The sequence below is a fragment of the Dama dama genome, chromosome 30 (genome assembly GCF_033118175.1).
Source record: "Dama dama isolate Ldn47 chromosome 30, ASM3311817v1, whole genome shotgun sequence".
NCBI lineage: Eukaryota > Metazoa > Chordata > Mammalia > Artiodactyla > Cervidae > Dama > Dama dama.
Genome location: NC_083710.1, coordinates 22,610,421 through 22,626,652, shown reverse-complemented (window position 1 = coordinate 22,626,652; position 16,232 = coordinate 22,610,421). Strand labels below are relative to the sequence as shown.

At 36.7% G+C, this 16,232-nt stretch overlaps 1 protein-coding gene across 11 annotated transcripts in view; it reads right to left on the bottom strand.

Annotated features, from left to right (window-relative positions):
* The window catches only part of FNDC3A (fibronectin type III domain containing 3A), a 112,169-nt gene that overhangs the window by 77,731 nt on the left and 18,206 nt on the right, over positions 1 to 16,232 (bottom strand). For 10 of the 11 annotated variants that reach the window (XM_061133150.1, XM_061133146.1, XM_061133147.1 and 7 more), the window contains one exon: positions 13,962 to 14,099. The exons of the other annotated variant lie outside the window; for it this stretch is intronic. In XM_061133150.1, the coding sequence (XP_060989133.1) occupies positions 13,962 to 14,060 (99 nt within the window). In that variant the 5' untranslated portion in view covers positions 14,061 to 14,099. The remainder of the gene's footprint in view (positions 1 to 13,961; positions 14,100 to 16,232) is intronic. 11 annotated transcript variants of the gene reach the window in all.

Sequence of the window (16,232 nt, the reverse complement as noted above, 5' to 3'; positions counted from 1 at the left end):
TGTCTTTTCACTGCTGAGTTATAAGAGTTCTGTACATATTCTGAATACAAGATCTGACAGATTTACAATGTTGCATCAGAAGCTCTTTTGAAAAAAGAAATATGTTTATAGTTCATTTTTTCCTAAACTTGCAGTGTATCTTTTTCATTTTTGTTCAATATTCATGTTTGTATATATCCAATATTAGTACTGATACGTAACTATTGATTTGTAAGGCTTTTTTTCCCCAGTTTACGTCAGTGGCATCATTACATTAATATAATGATCATATATAATACCCCTTTCTAACTTGCTGTTTTATGCACCCTTTCCTTTTTAAGACTTACCCATAGTATAGATTCATGGTGGAATACTGGTAATCACATTCTAGCATTCCATCACCTGAGGGCTTCTCAGGTGGCACTAATGGTAAAGAACCTGCATGCCGATGCGGGAGACGTAAGAGACACATGTTTGACCCCTGGGTGGGGAAGATCCCTTGCAGGAGGGCACGGCAACCCAATCCAGTATCTTGCCCGGAGAAACCCATGGACAGAGGAGCCTGGTGGGCTATAGTCCATGGTATCAAACAGTCAGACATGACTGAAGTGACAGCAGGCACACAGGCACTCTATCATATGAATTCTCCAAATTCTATTCATTTCCCTACTGTTAGATACTTATATTACTTCTTGTTTTCTTGTTATTACAAAGCAATGAACAGACATGCACATGTGCCCTTGTATGCATGTATAACATTTTCTGTAGGATAATAACCTAGAAGAATATTCTATTAGATTTTAGGTCTGCACTTTTTCAGCTTTATTAAATATTGCCAGACCACTTCGAAAAATAGTTGCGCCAGCAGCATACGAGGGATTCCACTGTTCCACAGACTTACTGTATTTCAGGTTTCTTAATATTTACATTATCACTAAGGTTTTAATTAGCATTTCCCTTCTTCAAAACAGTACCAAACTCCTTTTTCTCCCAAAACGCTTGATGAGTCCAATGAACCATCCCCGAGAAGACAGGGCACTTTGTTACATACAGGCACTTCGTTGCCAACTTTGCAGCTGACATGAAATTCTTCCCTTACAAACTAGGCACTCATTAATGTGCCAGTTAGGTTTACCAACCGCTTTAGTTTTAAAACATTAGTTTTTATATTACATAGGCATGTGTTAAGTCGCTCAGTAGTGTCCGACTCTTTGTGACCGCATGGACTGTAGCCCACCAGGCTCCTCTGTCCATGGGATTCTCCAGGCAAGAATACTAGAGTGGGTTGCCATGCCCTTTTCCAGGGGATCTTCCCGACTCAGGGATCAAACCTGGGTCTCCTGCACTTCAGGCAGATTCTTTACTGACTGAGCCATTAGGGAAGCATATTACATAGGTACACAGACGCATAAGTGGTCAATTTTATGTTTACAGATACTTATGAGACACTGGAATTGATGTTTACTAATAATAGGTATTTTATTCAGATATTCCCCAAGTGGAGGCATATCTATTTTTGTTCACACAGGAGGCAAATTCAAATAGTATATATATCTATCGAATTAATAGACAGAATGAAACAGACAATTCCAAATGTTGATTTGACTGCAGAGCAATAGCCAAAAATATACTGCTTGTGTTACTGGTGCTGCCTCTTTGGAAACCTTTTTTTCTTTTTGCCAATAGTAGGATAGGAAAAAATAATCTTACCCTAGAGGGAAGCAGCAGCTATTTGGGGAAAATAACAGTCCTCAACAATAAGGAAAAACTGAAGCAGTAATAAAAGCTTGGTGTGTGAGGGAATATGAGAAGAGTTCAATTGTATTTGAGGTATTGGGGATGTATAAGTGGAAATAAACAAAAATAACAGCAGTTACTACTTGAACATATATTAATATATTCCCTATGACCCATGCACTCCATTACTAGGTATATATCCAAAAGAAAAGCATACACATGTGCAAAAGATGTGTATAGGAATGTTCTTGAAGAATCACTTGTGGTAAGCAAAAACCAGAAACAACCCAATTGTCCATTAACAATAAATTGAAGCAATTGAGGCATGTTTATAGGATGGAATATTATACAGCAAATACTATGTTATGCTATGAATGGCAACAGGAATGAATGTCATATGTATAATGCTGACCAAAATAATGCAAGAGACTTCTTGGGATTACCTTTCTAATCCTTCCCAAGAAGTCTCTTGGGGGTGCTGGTTAAGTTCTATTTCTTGACCTGAGGATGGTTACAGGGGTTATACTCCTTTTAGTTTTTTTAATTGGCCTGTACAGAAATGATTTGTGCACTTCTTAAAACAGTTCAGAAAAAGCAAAATTTTAACCTTTTGCCAACCAACTCCTCTTTCCTAAGAAGAACCACTGTTAATAAATGGATATATATGTGTATAGAGCTTTTCTTCCTGTGATATATGTGTATGTACACTTGGAACTGAGTGGGTTTTTTTCCCTTTTTTAAATTGTTAAACTTTTTAAGTTTAAAAAGTAATAAATCCACAAGATTAAAAAATACTCAAACAGTACAAAAGGTTGTATAAAATGTAAACTCTTTTTCTGGGGTCAATCCCTGCTTATAATTTCTTGTATAATTTTCTGTCATGTGTTTATATACGTGTGCATATTTGTCTGATTTTCAAAATGTTCTTTTTTGAAATATCACATAAATGCATTTCAGGAATTTGAATCCTGGGCGTTCTAGCTGGCGGTAAGTAGATATACAACAGTACTTGAATATAAAACAACCATAAGTTTATTATTGAAAGGGAAACATTATGAGAACTGAAAAAGCAGAATTCAACTTCCAGTTCTACAAACATCTGTATAATTTTTGACAAAAAAAAATCTCGCTTTGTATTAAGCTAACGTAAGAACATACAAAAGATCATGGGAAAAGTCATCTTTGTAAAAAGCCTCCTTTTCATTTAGTGTCTCTTATTACAGAAGTTTATAATCAGATTCACTTAAAGAATTTTCAGTATCCCATGGATAAATTTCAGTTGAATGCATTTCCTTATTTATTCAGTGCTGCTTACTAGTCATTCTTTATTTCTTTCTCACTTCAGTCCAATTTATATTTCTTAAAAGTCAACAATTCTTACATGATTCTGGGGCACAGGAGCTGACTAAGTACAGAATTCCTTAACTAGATAATTAGCAATTATTCTAACTGTAGACTATCCAGGAGTTAATTTAATAGAATATCTGTTAATTTTAGATCAGAGTCCATCAAAATTCCATGACCATTATGCTTTATTTCCCTAAGATGCTGTTCCCTTTAGATTTGATGATTCTGTCTTCCACAACAGGTTTAAGTGTGTGTATATACTTATAAATATTTCATTAAAATAATGTAAAAAATTTAATGTTTTAAGTTACAGAAACAGCTAAGTGTCAATACATTGCAGGGCTGCAGTAAGGCTTCCTAGGAGGTGGCATATGCTCTAAACTGGTCTCCAACATATGCTGCTGTTTCACTCATAGCCAGTTCAAGTCCAAGAATCAAGGGATAAAAACGGGAGGGGTACCACTCTCTTGTAATAAAAACATAATAAGAGATTACTATCCTGCAAGGTTGCTAGATATTAAAGCAATATACAAAAATAAACTGTGTTTCTATTTACCAACAACAGAACATGAAATTTCATACACATGCATACAATTTATAATAGCTTAGATATACCAACTTGAACTTTAAGGACTGAAAAACTTGATACTGTAAAGATGTCAATTCTTTCCTAATTTGATCTACAGACGCAAAGTAATCCAAATTCGAATCTCAGAAGGTTGTGTCTGTGTGTACTGAGAGGCTATTTCTAAAATTTGTATGTAACGCGAAGGCCAAGCACATCAAGACACTCTCCAAGAACAACAAAGTGATACAGTTTGCCCTACCAGATTCCAAGACTTCATTTAAAGTATTGGTGTGTTCCTGGTACAGGGATAATTAAAACAGATCAACAGAATAGAATTAATAATTTAGAAAAGATTCCCCAGATTTATGGTCACTTAATTTATGGCATAAATACCACTGTGAAGCAACACGAAAATGACAGTTGTTTCAATAATGGTGTGAGATAATTTGATATACGTATGGAAAAATAACCAAATTAACACAATTCACAGAAGAAAACTCCAGTGGATTTTTAAATAAAATGTTCAAAGTAAAACCATACTTTTTAGAAGATAATGTAGAAAAACATTTTCATTACCTCAGTGTAGGGAAGAATTTTTTAAATAAACAAAAAATACAAACTCTAGATAAAAGAACTGATAAATTTGACTACATTAAAATTAAGAATTGTTCATCAAGATACTAAAAAGTGTGGTTACAAGGATAAGAGAAAACATTCACTACACTGGTGCCTGATAAAAGGTTTATATCCAGAATATATACAAAGGGTTTCGACAAATCGAAAGAAAAAAACAGCATCAAACTAGAAACTGCCTAGCTGTCCATCAAGAATAGAAGAGAGAAATGAATATACTGTGGTAAATCCATACATGGGATCCTATACAGCAAGGAAGAGAACACATTTCAGCAATATACAGCAACAAATGAATCACAATGTTGGATAAAACCAGCAAGACACAAAAGATCTGTTATAGTAAAGATTACTTTAAAGATCAAGAATAGGCAAATCTAAACTACTACTGTTTAGTGATATACACATACATAAAACTATAAAGACGAGTCTGGAAGTAATTCCCATAAAATTAAAGATAATGGTAACCTCCAAATATAGAGGGTATTGTGATGTAGAAGGAATACACAGGGGATTTCTAGGATGTTGGCAGTTAGTCTGGCTGGCAGTTATAAGAATTTATGTTTTATAATCATGTGCTATATTATATCTTTGTTCTATGTACTTTTCTATATATATAGGTTGTAGCTTACAATTTAAACAGGCTTTGAAAAGAGTAAGCTGAGGGCATGTTCCTTGTTTTCTTAAATTCTCAATCTGGCATCGGTTCATCACAGGACCAATTACTTTAATCATATTTTCTTATTTTCTGTGTTCTTGATGCTTTGGCATTTATGGTTGAGCTGGCTAGGGAAGAGACTGCCCATCCCAGGGCTAACCAATTCTTAGAAGTGGCAAAGGGCTCAGTCAGGAGCATACCCCTCATATGCAAACCAACCAATTACAAGTCTATAGCTCCAACTAACCTCCTTACTGAACTCTTACACACCAAGCCAATATTTCTGCTGCTCTAAATCATCCCAGGGCCAAGTAACAGGCAACTAAAGACCACCTGTATAGCCCCAAATCTGCCAGAATCATTTTTTTAAAATTTTCTTAATATTGATATATAGTTGACAGAACATTGTATTAGTAGTTTTAAGTGTACAGCATGATTTGATATGAATATATTACAAGATAATTACTACAGTAAGTTTAGTTAATGTCCACCACCACATTTACAAGTTTTTTCTTGTGATGATAACTTTTAAGATCTATTCTCTTAGCAACTTTCAAATATGGTGCTGTTAACTACAGTCATTCTGCTGTACATTACATTCCTAAGACTTATTTACCTTATAACTGGAAGTTTGTACATTCTGACCCTGTTTGCCCACCACCCTAATTCCCTACCTCTGCTAATATCCAATCTGTTCTCTGTATCTATGAGCTCATTTAAAAATATATTCTATATAAATATTGTTCAGCTCTTAGAAAGAATGCATTTGTATCAGTACTAATGAGGTGGACGAAACTGGAGCCTATTATACAGTGTGAAGTAAGTCAGAAAGAAAACACCAATACAGTATATTAACGCATATATAGGGAATGTAGAAAGATGGTAATGATGACCCTCCCACTCCATCCTAAAGGAAATCAGTCCTGAATGTTCACTGGAAGAACTGATGCTGAAGCTGAAACTCCAATACTCTGGCCACCTGATGCGAAGAACTGACTCATTTGAAAAGACCCTGATGCTGGGAAAGATTGAAGGCAGGAGGAGAAGGGGACGACAGAGGATGAGATGGTTGCATGGCATCACCGACTTGATGGACGTAAGTTTGGGTAAACTCCAGGAGTTGGTGATGTGCAGGGAGGTCTGGTGTGCTGCAGTCCATGGGGTTGCAAAGAGTCAGACACAACTGAGCAACTGAACTGAACTGAACTGAACGACGACCCTATACAAGAGACAGCAAGAGACACAGAGAGAAAGAACAGACTTTGGACTCTGTGGGAGAAGGTGAGGGTGGGTATGTTTGAGAGAACAGCACTGAAACGTGTATATTACCATATGTGAAACAGATGACCAGTCCAAGTTCAATGCATGAGACAGGGCACTCAGAGCTGGTGCACTGGGACAACCCAGAGGGATGGGATGGGGAGGGAGGTTCAGGATGGGGGACACATGTACATCTGAGCCTGACTCATGTCAATGTACGGTAAAAACAACCACAATATGGTAAAGTAATAAACCTCCAATTAAATTAATTTTTAAAAATATATTCCACATATGTGAGCCCATACCATGTCTTTGCTATTGTAAATAATGCTGTAACAAACACAACACAGGGGTACACATATCTTCTTTGAGACACTGATTTCACTTACTTGAGATAAATACCAAGAAGTAAAATTGCAGGATCATGTGATAGTTCTACTTTTAATTTTTTTTGAGGAATCTCCATATTGTTTTCCATAATGTCTGCACCAATTTATATTCCTATCAACAGTGAACAGGGTTCCCTGTTCTCCACATCCTTGTCAATATTTATTTCTTGCCTGCCACAATTAATGAACAGCCAATCCTAAGCTGTTTACCCTGTTGTGTCTTTCCTGAGAAAACACTAGTTAATGGCTTTGGTCTAGGCTTTCTGCCTATTTCTGCTTCTGTTTCCTGACCAAAATCTGGTGTTTCCCCTGTGGCCCAGCATGGCATGGCATGCTCTCTTCTTTCAAGAAATATAAGTAATATAAATTTCATCTCTCTATGTCACTACTCAAGTCATCTTCATAAATTAAAATCCTACAGGGACAAGTGAAATAAAATAGTAATGGAGATTTATAAAATAACAATTAAAAATTAATGAAATGGAGAAGATTCTGATAAAGACACTAGACAGGCACTGAGTTTTGAAAGACCTTAACCAAAAGTTTCAGTTCAGTTCAGTTCCTCAGTCATGTCTGACTCTTTGCGACCCCATGAACCACACACGCCAGGCTTCCCTGTTCATTACCAACTGCCGGAGTCTACTCAAACCCATGTCCATTGAGTCAGTGATGCCATCCAACCATCTCACCCTCTGTCGTCCCCTTCTCCTCCTGCCCTCAATCTTTCCCAGCATCAGGGTTTTTTCCAATGAGTCAGTTCTTCGCATCAGGTGGCCAAAGTATTGGAGTTTCAGCTTCAACATCAGTCCTTCCAATGAACACCCAGGACTGATCTCCTTTAGGATGAACTGGTTGGATCTCCTTACAGTCCAAGGGACTCTCAAGAGTCTTCTCCAACACCACAGTTCAAAAGCATCAATTCTTCTGTGCTCAGCTTTCTTTACAGTCCGACTCTCACATCCATACATGACCACTGGAAAAACCATAGCCTTGATTAGACGGACCTTTGTGGACAAAGTAATGTCTCTGCTTTTTAATACGCTGTCTAGGTTGGTCATAACTTTCCCTCCAAGGAGTAAGTGTCTTTTAATTTCATGGCTGCAGTGACAATCTGCAGCGATTTTGGAATCCAAAAAAATAAAGTTAGCCACTGTTTCCCCATCTATTTGCCATGAAGTAATGGGACCAGATGCCATGATCTTAGTTTTCTGAATGCTGAGCTTTAAGCCAACTTTTTCACTTTCCTCTTTCACTTTCATCAAGAGGCTGTTTGGTTCTTCTTCACTTTCTGCCATAAGGTGGTGTCATCTGCATATCTGAGGTTATTGATATTTCTCCTGGCAATCTTGATTCCAGCTTGTGCTTCTTCCAGCCCAGTGTTTCTCATGATGTACTCTGCATATAAGTTAAATAAGCAGGGTGACAATATACAGCCTTGATTTACTCCTTGTCCTATTTGGAACCAGTCTGTTGTTCCATGTCCAGTTCTAACTGTTCCTTCCTGACCTGCACACAGATTTCTCAAGAGGCAGGTCAGGTGGTCTGGTATTCCCATCTCTTGAAGAATTTTCCACAGTTTGTTGTGATCCACACAGTCAAAGGCTTTGGCATAGTCAATAAAGCAGAAATAGATGTTTTTCTGTAACTCTCTTGCTTTTTCGATGATCCAACAGATGTTGGCAATTTGATCTCTGGTTCCTCTGCCTTTTCTAAATCCAGCTTGAACATCTGGAATTTCACAGTTCACGTACTGTTGAAGCCTGGCTTGGAGAATTTTGAGCATTACTTTACTAGCATGTGAAATGAGTGCAATTGTGCGGTAGTCTGAGCATTCTTTGGCATTGCCTTTCTTAGGGATTGGAATGAAAACTGAGCTTTTCCAGTCCTGTCACCACTGCTGAGTTTTTCAAATTTGCTGGCATATTGAGTGCAGCACTCTCACAGCATCATCTTTCAGGATTTGAAACAGCTCAACTGGAATTCCATCACCTCCACTAGCTTTGTTTGTAGTGATGCTTCCTAAGGCCCACTTGACTTCACATTCCAGGATGTCTGGCTCTAGGTGAGTGTGAGTGATCACACTATCGTGATTATCTGGGTCGTAAAGATCTTTTTTGTAGTTCTTCTGTGTATTCTTGCCACCTCTTCTTAATATCTTCTGCTTCTGTTAGGTCTATACCATTTCTGTCCTTTATTGTGCCATCTTTGCATGAAATGTTCCCTTGGTATCTCTAATTTTCTTGAAGAGATCTCTAGTCTTTCCCATTCTATTGTTTTCCTCTATTTCTTTGCATTGATCACTGAAGAAGGCTTTCTTATCTCCCTGCTATTCTTTGGAACTCTGCATTCAAAGGGGTATATCTTTCCTTTTCTGCTTTGCTTTTCACTTCTCTTCTTTTCACAGCTATTTGTAAGGCCTCCTCAGATAGCCATTTTGCTTTTTTGCATTTCTTTTTCTTGGGGATGGTCTTGATTCCTGTCTCCTGTACAATGTTACAAACCTCCGTTCATAATTCATCAGGCACCCTGTCTATCAGATCTAGTCCCTTAAATCTATTTCTCACTTCCACTGTATAGTCATAAGGGATTTGATTTAGGTCATACCTGAATGGTCTAGTGGTTTTCCCCACTTTCTTCAATTTAAGTCTGAATTTGGCAATAAAGAGTTCACGATCTGAGCCACAGTCAGCTCCTGGTCTTGTTTTTGCAGACTGTATGGAGCTTTTCCATCTTTGGCTGCAAAAAATACAATCAATCTGATTTCGGTGTTGACCATCTGGTGATATCCTTGTGTAGAGTCTTCTCTTGTGTTGTTGGAAGAGGGTGTTTGCTATGACCAGTGCGTTCTCTTGGCAAAACTCCTTTGCCCTGCTTCATTTTGTACTCCAAGGCCGAACTTGCCTGTTACTCCAGATGTTTCTTGACTTCCTACTTTTGCATTCCAGTCCCCTATAATGAAAAGGACATCTTTTTTGGGTGTTAGTTCATTGCATCCAAGTACTGCATTTCAGACTCTGTTGTTGACTATGATGGCTACTCCATTTCTTCTAAGGGATTCCTGCGCACAGTGGTAGATATAATGGTCCTCTGAGTTAAATTCACCCATTCCAGACCATCTTAGTTCGCTGATTCCTAGAATGTTGACATTCACTCTTGCCATCACCTATTTGACCACTTCCAGTTTGTCTTGATCCATGGACCTAACATTCCAGGTCCCTATGCAGTATTGCTCTTGACAGCATCAAACCTTGCTTCTGTCACCAGTCCCATTCACAACTGGGTGTTGTTTTTGCTTTATCTCCATCCCATCATTCTTTCTGGAGTTATTTCTCCACTGATCTCCAGGAGCATATTGGGTACCTGTCGATCTGGGGAGTTCATCTTTCAGTATCTTATCATTTTGCCTTTTCATACTGTTCATGAGTTTCTCAAGGCAAGAATACTGAAGTGGTTTGCCATTCCCTTCTCCAGTGCATCACATTCTGTCAGACCTCTCCACCATGACCCAGCCGTCTTGGGTGGCCCCACATGGCATGGCTAAGTTTCATTGAGTTAGACAAGGCTGTGGTCCATGTTATCAGATTACCAAAAGTTTACATGCACTCAATGTTTTTGGAAGGTAAGTGAATAGAAATTAGAGAAGGTAAAGTTAAAATAGGAAAGTGCTGAACTACACAAGAACCCAAAATATCTGAACTTTCCTTTTGTTGGTACCAATAGTGACAAGAACTGAGAGCATTTCACATACTTTAAAGCTCAAATTTCCTAAAGCAGACGTGGGGGTTCTAACAGGGTAGGAGGAGCACTCATAAGGGCTTTACCAAGAAAGGGTACAATCTCAGATCAAGCACATGCCTGAAGATGTGAAATGACACAGCCACTCTGGAAAACAGCTTGTTAGTTTCTTATAAAGCTGAACACAGATCGAGCAATGATGTTCCTAGATATTCATCCAACTAGTTGAAAACTTATGTCTATCCAAAAACCTACACATAAATGTTTAAAGCATTTTTACTTATAATTGGCAGAAACTATAAACAACCAAGCTGTCCTTTAATAGGTAAATGAATAAACTAGTACATTCATACAATGAAGTCTCATTCATATAATGTATTATTCATACAATACAATCATACAATGAATGAATGATACAATGAATGAATGATACAACAGTATCATTCATACAATAATAAAAAGAAATGAGCTACTGAAACAGCCACAAAGAGAAATTTTCCAGATCATATTGCTAAGTGAAAGAAGTTGATCTGAAAAGGCTACATGCTGTATGATTCAAACTATAAGATACTTCGGAAAAAGATAAAAACTATAGTGACAGTACAACTACAGCTATATGCCAAAGTTTCAGGTGGTGGGGAGTGAGGGAGGAATAATGGAGCACAGGGGAGTTTTAAGGAAGTTAAACTGTTCTGTATAATACTATAATGATGATACATAGTATAACACATTTCTCAAAACCCACAGAATTGTACAATGAACTTTAATGTAAACTGTGGAACTTAATAATGTATCAATATTGGTTATTATTGGTTTATTTATTGGGCTTCCCTGGTGGCTCAGATGGTAAAGAATTTGCCTGCTACGTGGGAGACCTGGGTTCGATCCCCGGGTTGAGAAGATACTCTGGGGAAAGGAAAGGCTACCCACTCCAGTATTCTGGCCTGGAGAATCCCTGTGGACAGAGGAGCCTGGCAAGCTATAGTCCATGGGGTCACAAAGAGTCGGACACGACTGAGCAATTAAGCACATTGGTTTATTAACTCCAACAAATGCTACCTATAAGATGTTAATAATAGGGGAAACTGTGTGTAAGATGTAAATGAGAAAACCTCTCAGTTAAATTTTTCTGTAAACCTAAAACACTCCAGAAATTAAAAAAAAAAAAAAAAGAATGAAATTTTTCAAACACAAAAAACAGTTCAGGTGCTGCCAGTCAAAATGAAACATAAATGTCTATCATGGCTTCCCTAAAAGCAACACTAGCAGTATGGATGTCAGGAGTGATTCCTTCCAGGGTAATTCATAAGCCAAAAGACCCACTATGTATGTGACATTGTGTAAAATATGTTTGCTATAAAAAATGAGAAAATATTGATGAGTATTTTAGATAATCTGGATGGTCAACCATAATAAAATTAATTTGATCTCAAGAGGTAGAACAGAAATCATCTCATATTCCCAAGAAGAAACAGAATGATATTCCCAAGAGAGTAAAGACAAAGGACAACCTATCTGTTATCCTAAATTGTTAACATCATGCATGTACATGAGACTTCCTTCTGTTAGGAACTGTCTCCAGCTTGCTTCTTTACTCTGGGCACCAACCAGGTGGTGTCATATCACCACAGGCAAGCTCTAATTTGGCCATGCTTGGCACAGCAGTAAGTTCCTGAGTTAAGACAAAGAGATGTGTGTTGTCAATTGTTACCTACTTTTGTTCAGTTCCTTACAGTCTACCATAGTTATTGGTCCGTTCTCTTACACTTATACTCAGTATCAGTCATAATTATTTCTCAGCTTACTATAACTACATCGGTTGACTTAAGTCCTGACTGACATACCTACAGTTTCCTCAGTCTTTTAAGCATTCACTGAGGGCTTCAATTCAAATTCAGCAAATATTTACTGAAGCTCATTTCACCCTCAAAGCTACACCTACTGTAACCTCTATCTCAGAGAGAAGTTGAATAATTTGTCTTAAGTCACCCAAATCAAATCTATCGACCAACCCTATGCTCGTTCCACTCACTGATGTCTCTCCCCTAACTAGTTAGAATTTAAGGCTTTATTCCATCTCTTGACACCTGACTTTTCAAAACCTACCTAAAAACCTGTCTTCTAGAACTAATGACTCCACCTGATCCTTCAAATTTTGCTCTAGTATGCTCTTCTATTCCCAGCTCCTTTCTCTGTGTCCATCTACACAATCACTACTATATGCTAGTCATGGTGCTCTTAAGATCTCAAGAAAAATTCTGCCAAAAGAATCTCCTTTTGAAAGAAAAGAGAGAAATAAGTCTTAAGAGGGCATTCTGGTCTTGTTTCAGCCTATTGTCTTCCCTTTAACAGACTATACACTATAGGAACTACATCAGTGTACTGTAATTTACTGCTTCAGAGATTCTTTCTTGTATTACACTATAAACAACTTGAAGCCAGTGATTTGCCTGAGGCAACAATGATAAAAGGCACTCCCAGAGCCTTAAAGTAAACGAGTATCTGTCACATATTATTTTTAAGGGAGAAAAAAACCTGTTTAACCGACTTGAATTTTATCATAAAAAGCAACTTTAGTGAAATGAAGTTGCTGCTAAAAGCTATCAGAGCACGTGTGAAAATAAAAACCAGTGTATACTTTTCATACCACGTTTATTTAAAACAGAAAAATGTAGAACACAAGTCATCACTCGATTTTTCAAGAGCAAAGTGAACAGAGTAGTCTGTCATCTGGTAAGCAAATAATTGCCCACTGCAGACACTAAGTTTATAAAGTAACAATATACGATTGTATTTCTCTTAGTTTCCCAAGGAAGCAATATGAATAATGAAGCAAAAAAGCTTTGTGTGATCTTGAGCCTTTCTGAAGCTCATTTTGTTTCATCTGCAATAGGGACAGGATTGCTGAAAGAATTAAATAAGATCATAAAGTTCTTAGGACATGTTTTTTCCCATAGTGAGAACTCAAATTGTTCCTTCTCTTCCCTCATTTTCTATGTCCTTAATCTTTGTTTCCTTACTCACAACATTAAAATCCGGACCATACAAAGTAGCTGTGAGAATTTAAGTACACAGCTTGGCACATCACAGGTAACTATGAAAGCCCATCATTCTCATCCCTTTAGGATTTCTGAGGGAATGAGGCATCAACGAAATAACAGAACTTTATTAATAAAGCCCTGGGAGAAAAACACACCGGGAATTGTGCGTTTGCTTTTAGGGGGGAAGGGAATTTTGGTAAGAAAACATTTTATTATAATATAATGCAGGCAGTCATTTAATCATATAATTAAATCATAATTTCATAATGACTTGAAGTAATGATCTATAATAATCATTAAGGCACAAGGTTAAACTTAGTTAAAAAACGTTCAGGGACTAGAGTACTGCTTGCCTAAAGTAAAATAAAAACAAGTTCAGTGGCAACTAAACAGAAACACAAGAAATTTAACCATTAATTAGTGAGACATTTTAGAAGCAGCTTCAAAAACAGTCTCATTTCATTTTCCTATGAAACCAGAAACAGTGTGAGCTGGATTTTAAAATATTAACAGGAACCCACTGCTGTGATGCCTCATACTGTTCTAAATTTTGCATTCTTCTGAAAGAAAATACATGTGTACTAGATATCAGAAAATAAACATTTCAGTTTCCTTACCTGTTGTGTTCCATCTGCACTTACAATAGGGGCAGACAGAAGAGAAATATCACTACTTAAAATCTGAGTTGTATCCAGTAGTGGTGGATGTTCTGCCATTATCAATAAGACATTAATATACCGGATAACCCTCCAACTCTGAAAAACAAAAATATATAGCCATTTGTATGTACATCCTTAAAAATACACTAAAATACAATGCATTCAAGATAAAGAGATATTCTTGTCAAAGGAAATCTTATATATTCTGCTGACTCTTCTTTCTGTCAACAGATCATTTAAGGAAACACATTTCTTGTTTACCAACTGTCTGTTAATGTAGACAGCAAATCAAGATACGTCATCAGGAGCTTCTATTTAAATTCCATGTCTGTCTGTCTGTCTCTCTATTCCTTCCATCTCTACATACCATTTGTTTAACTACCACTACTTTAGCTAAACCCTGGAATAAGAATTAAAATGCATGACTGAGTGAGGCAACTCTATCACTGATTCTTTTTAATTTGAGCTGAGAAGGTGTTTATGAAGAAACAATTAACTCTCATCACCCTATCAGTCTCTAGGAACTACACAAGAACTACAATCTTTTATTGATTCCTCAGACAGAGCAAAATGGTAGAAAAATTTCCTCAGGATTAGAAAAAGAAACTTCAAGTTTTAAGGGTTAAGTTCTGGCTTTGGTCTTCTATCATTCTGGTTTTATTATTTCTTCCTAAGAACCTTACAGTAAGCCCAATCATTTCAGTGATAAAAGCTCATACATTTAGAACACTTTAACTGTATACACAGTATCACTTGTTATATATTTTATAAAAAGTAAAAGATTTGAGGTAGTATCAATCTACCATATAGAACATCAACCAATGTCAGCAAATCATATGTCAAAATAAGTACAACTGAGGTCAATCATAAATTCTATCAAATCTATACTGAAAGGTAAAACAAACATTTCTGGATGTTTGCAGTAGTCTCCAATTCAGTAGGGTCAAAATGGTTAGCTTTTTAAGCTGGAATTTTGTTTTTATGTATTCATTCTGGCTGCGCTGCCTGGCATGTGAGACCTCAGCTCCATGGCCAGTATCCAGCCCTCACCCCTGCAGTTTTCCTGGATTGCTTTCTTGTATAGCCATATTCACACTACATGCAAAGCAGGTGGTTTTACTTCAGCTTGCAAATTAGAAACTTCAGTCATGCAACTAAAATGTTGCATTTGGAAACCTAAAAGTTCCTTTCATTCCTGCCCAGAGAACACTGTCAGCTTCCTTCAATCAATTTCTTTTAATTTTGCTACTACTCAGTTCCTATGTTCTCATCTAATCTCGTGGCCACAAATACCCACTTGTTTTAAATTATGCATCTATTTTCACTTGGTTTTTTAAATATATTTGATATGTGAAAAAAAAAGAAATGATTTGTCGCACTTGCTAATTTCTATGGAATGAATACACATTCCCCCATGGTCCATTTCAAGCCATCATGGTTTAAAAACTGACCTGAAAATGCCTGAATTTTTAACAATCATTTTTGTACCCAAGTACAAGATGGCTCCAACGTTTCACTCTCTATATCTATATATCAATATTTGACCATCTATGTGATAGTAATACAATAAAATATTAATGTTTAGCAATTCTGTGTGAAGAATAGCTGGATATCTTTGTACTATTGCAAATTTTTTTTCTAACTAATGTCAAACTAAACAATGCTTAAAAAATTGATGCCAGATAGATTGCATATCTGAATGCAAAAGGTAAGACAAAAAACCTCCTAAAGATAACACAAAAGAAAATCTCATAACTGTGAGACAGAGAAAGGTTTTTTAAACAGGGTATAAATTATGTTTCTTAAATCATAAAGTAAAAGAATGACATACTGAACTTAATTAAAATGAATAGCTATGATTCATTTAAAAAAACCTTTAAGAGAATGAGAAGGCAAGCCACAGAATGAAAGATATTTACAACATATATAACTGTAAAAGAGCACATATTTAGCAAATTCAGGCCTGCTAACAAATTGAGTTTTTAAAAAAAGAAATATGAGATGAGACCTGAATACACTCTTCACAAAAATGGAAATTCAAGAGACCAATAAACATATGAGAAGATTCTCAAGTTCATTACTGGGAAATGATCACAATGAAATGCTACCACATACTAGGATGATAAAAACGGAAAAGACTGATGATATCAAGTATTAGTGAAGCTGATTCATGGGGTCACAAAGAGGCGGACATGACTGAGTGACTGAACTGAACAGAGCAACTGACAC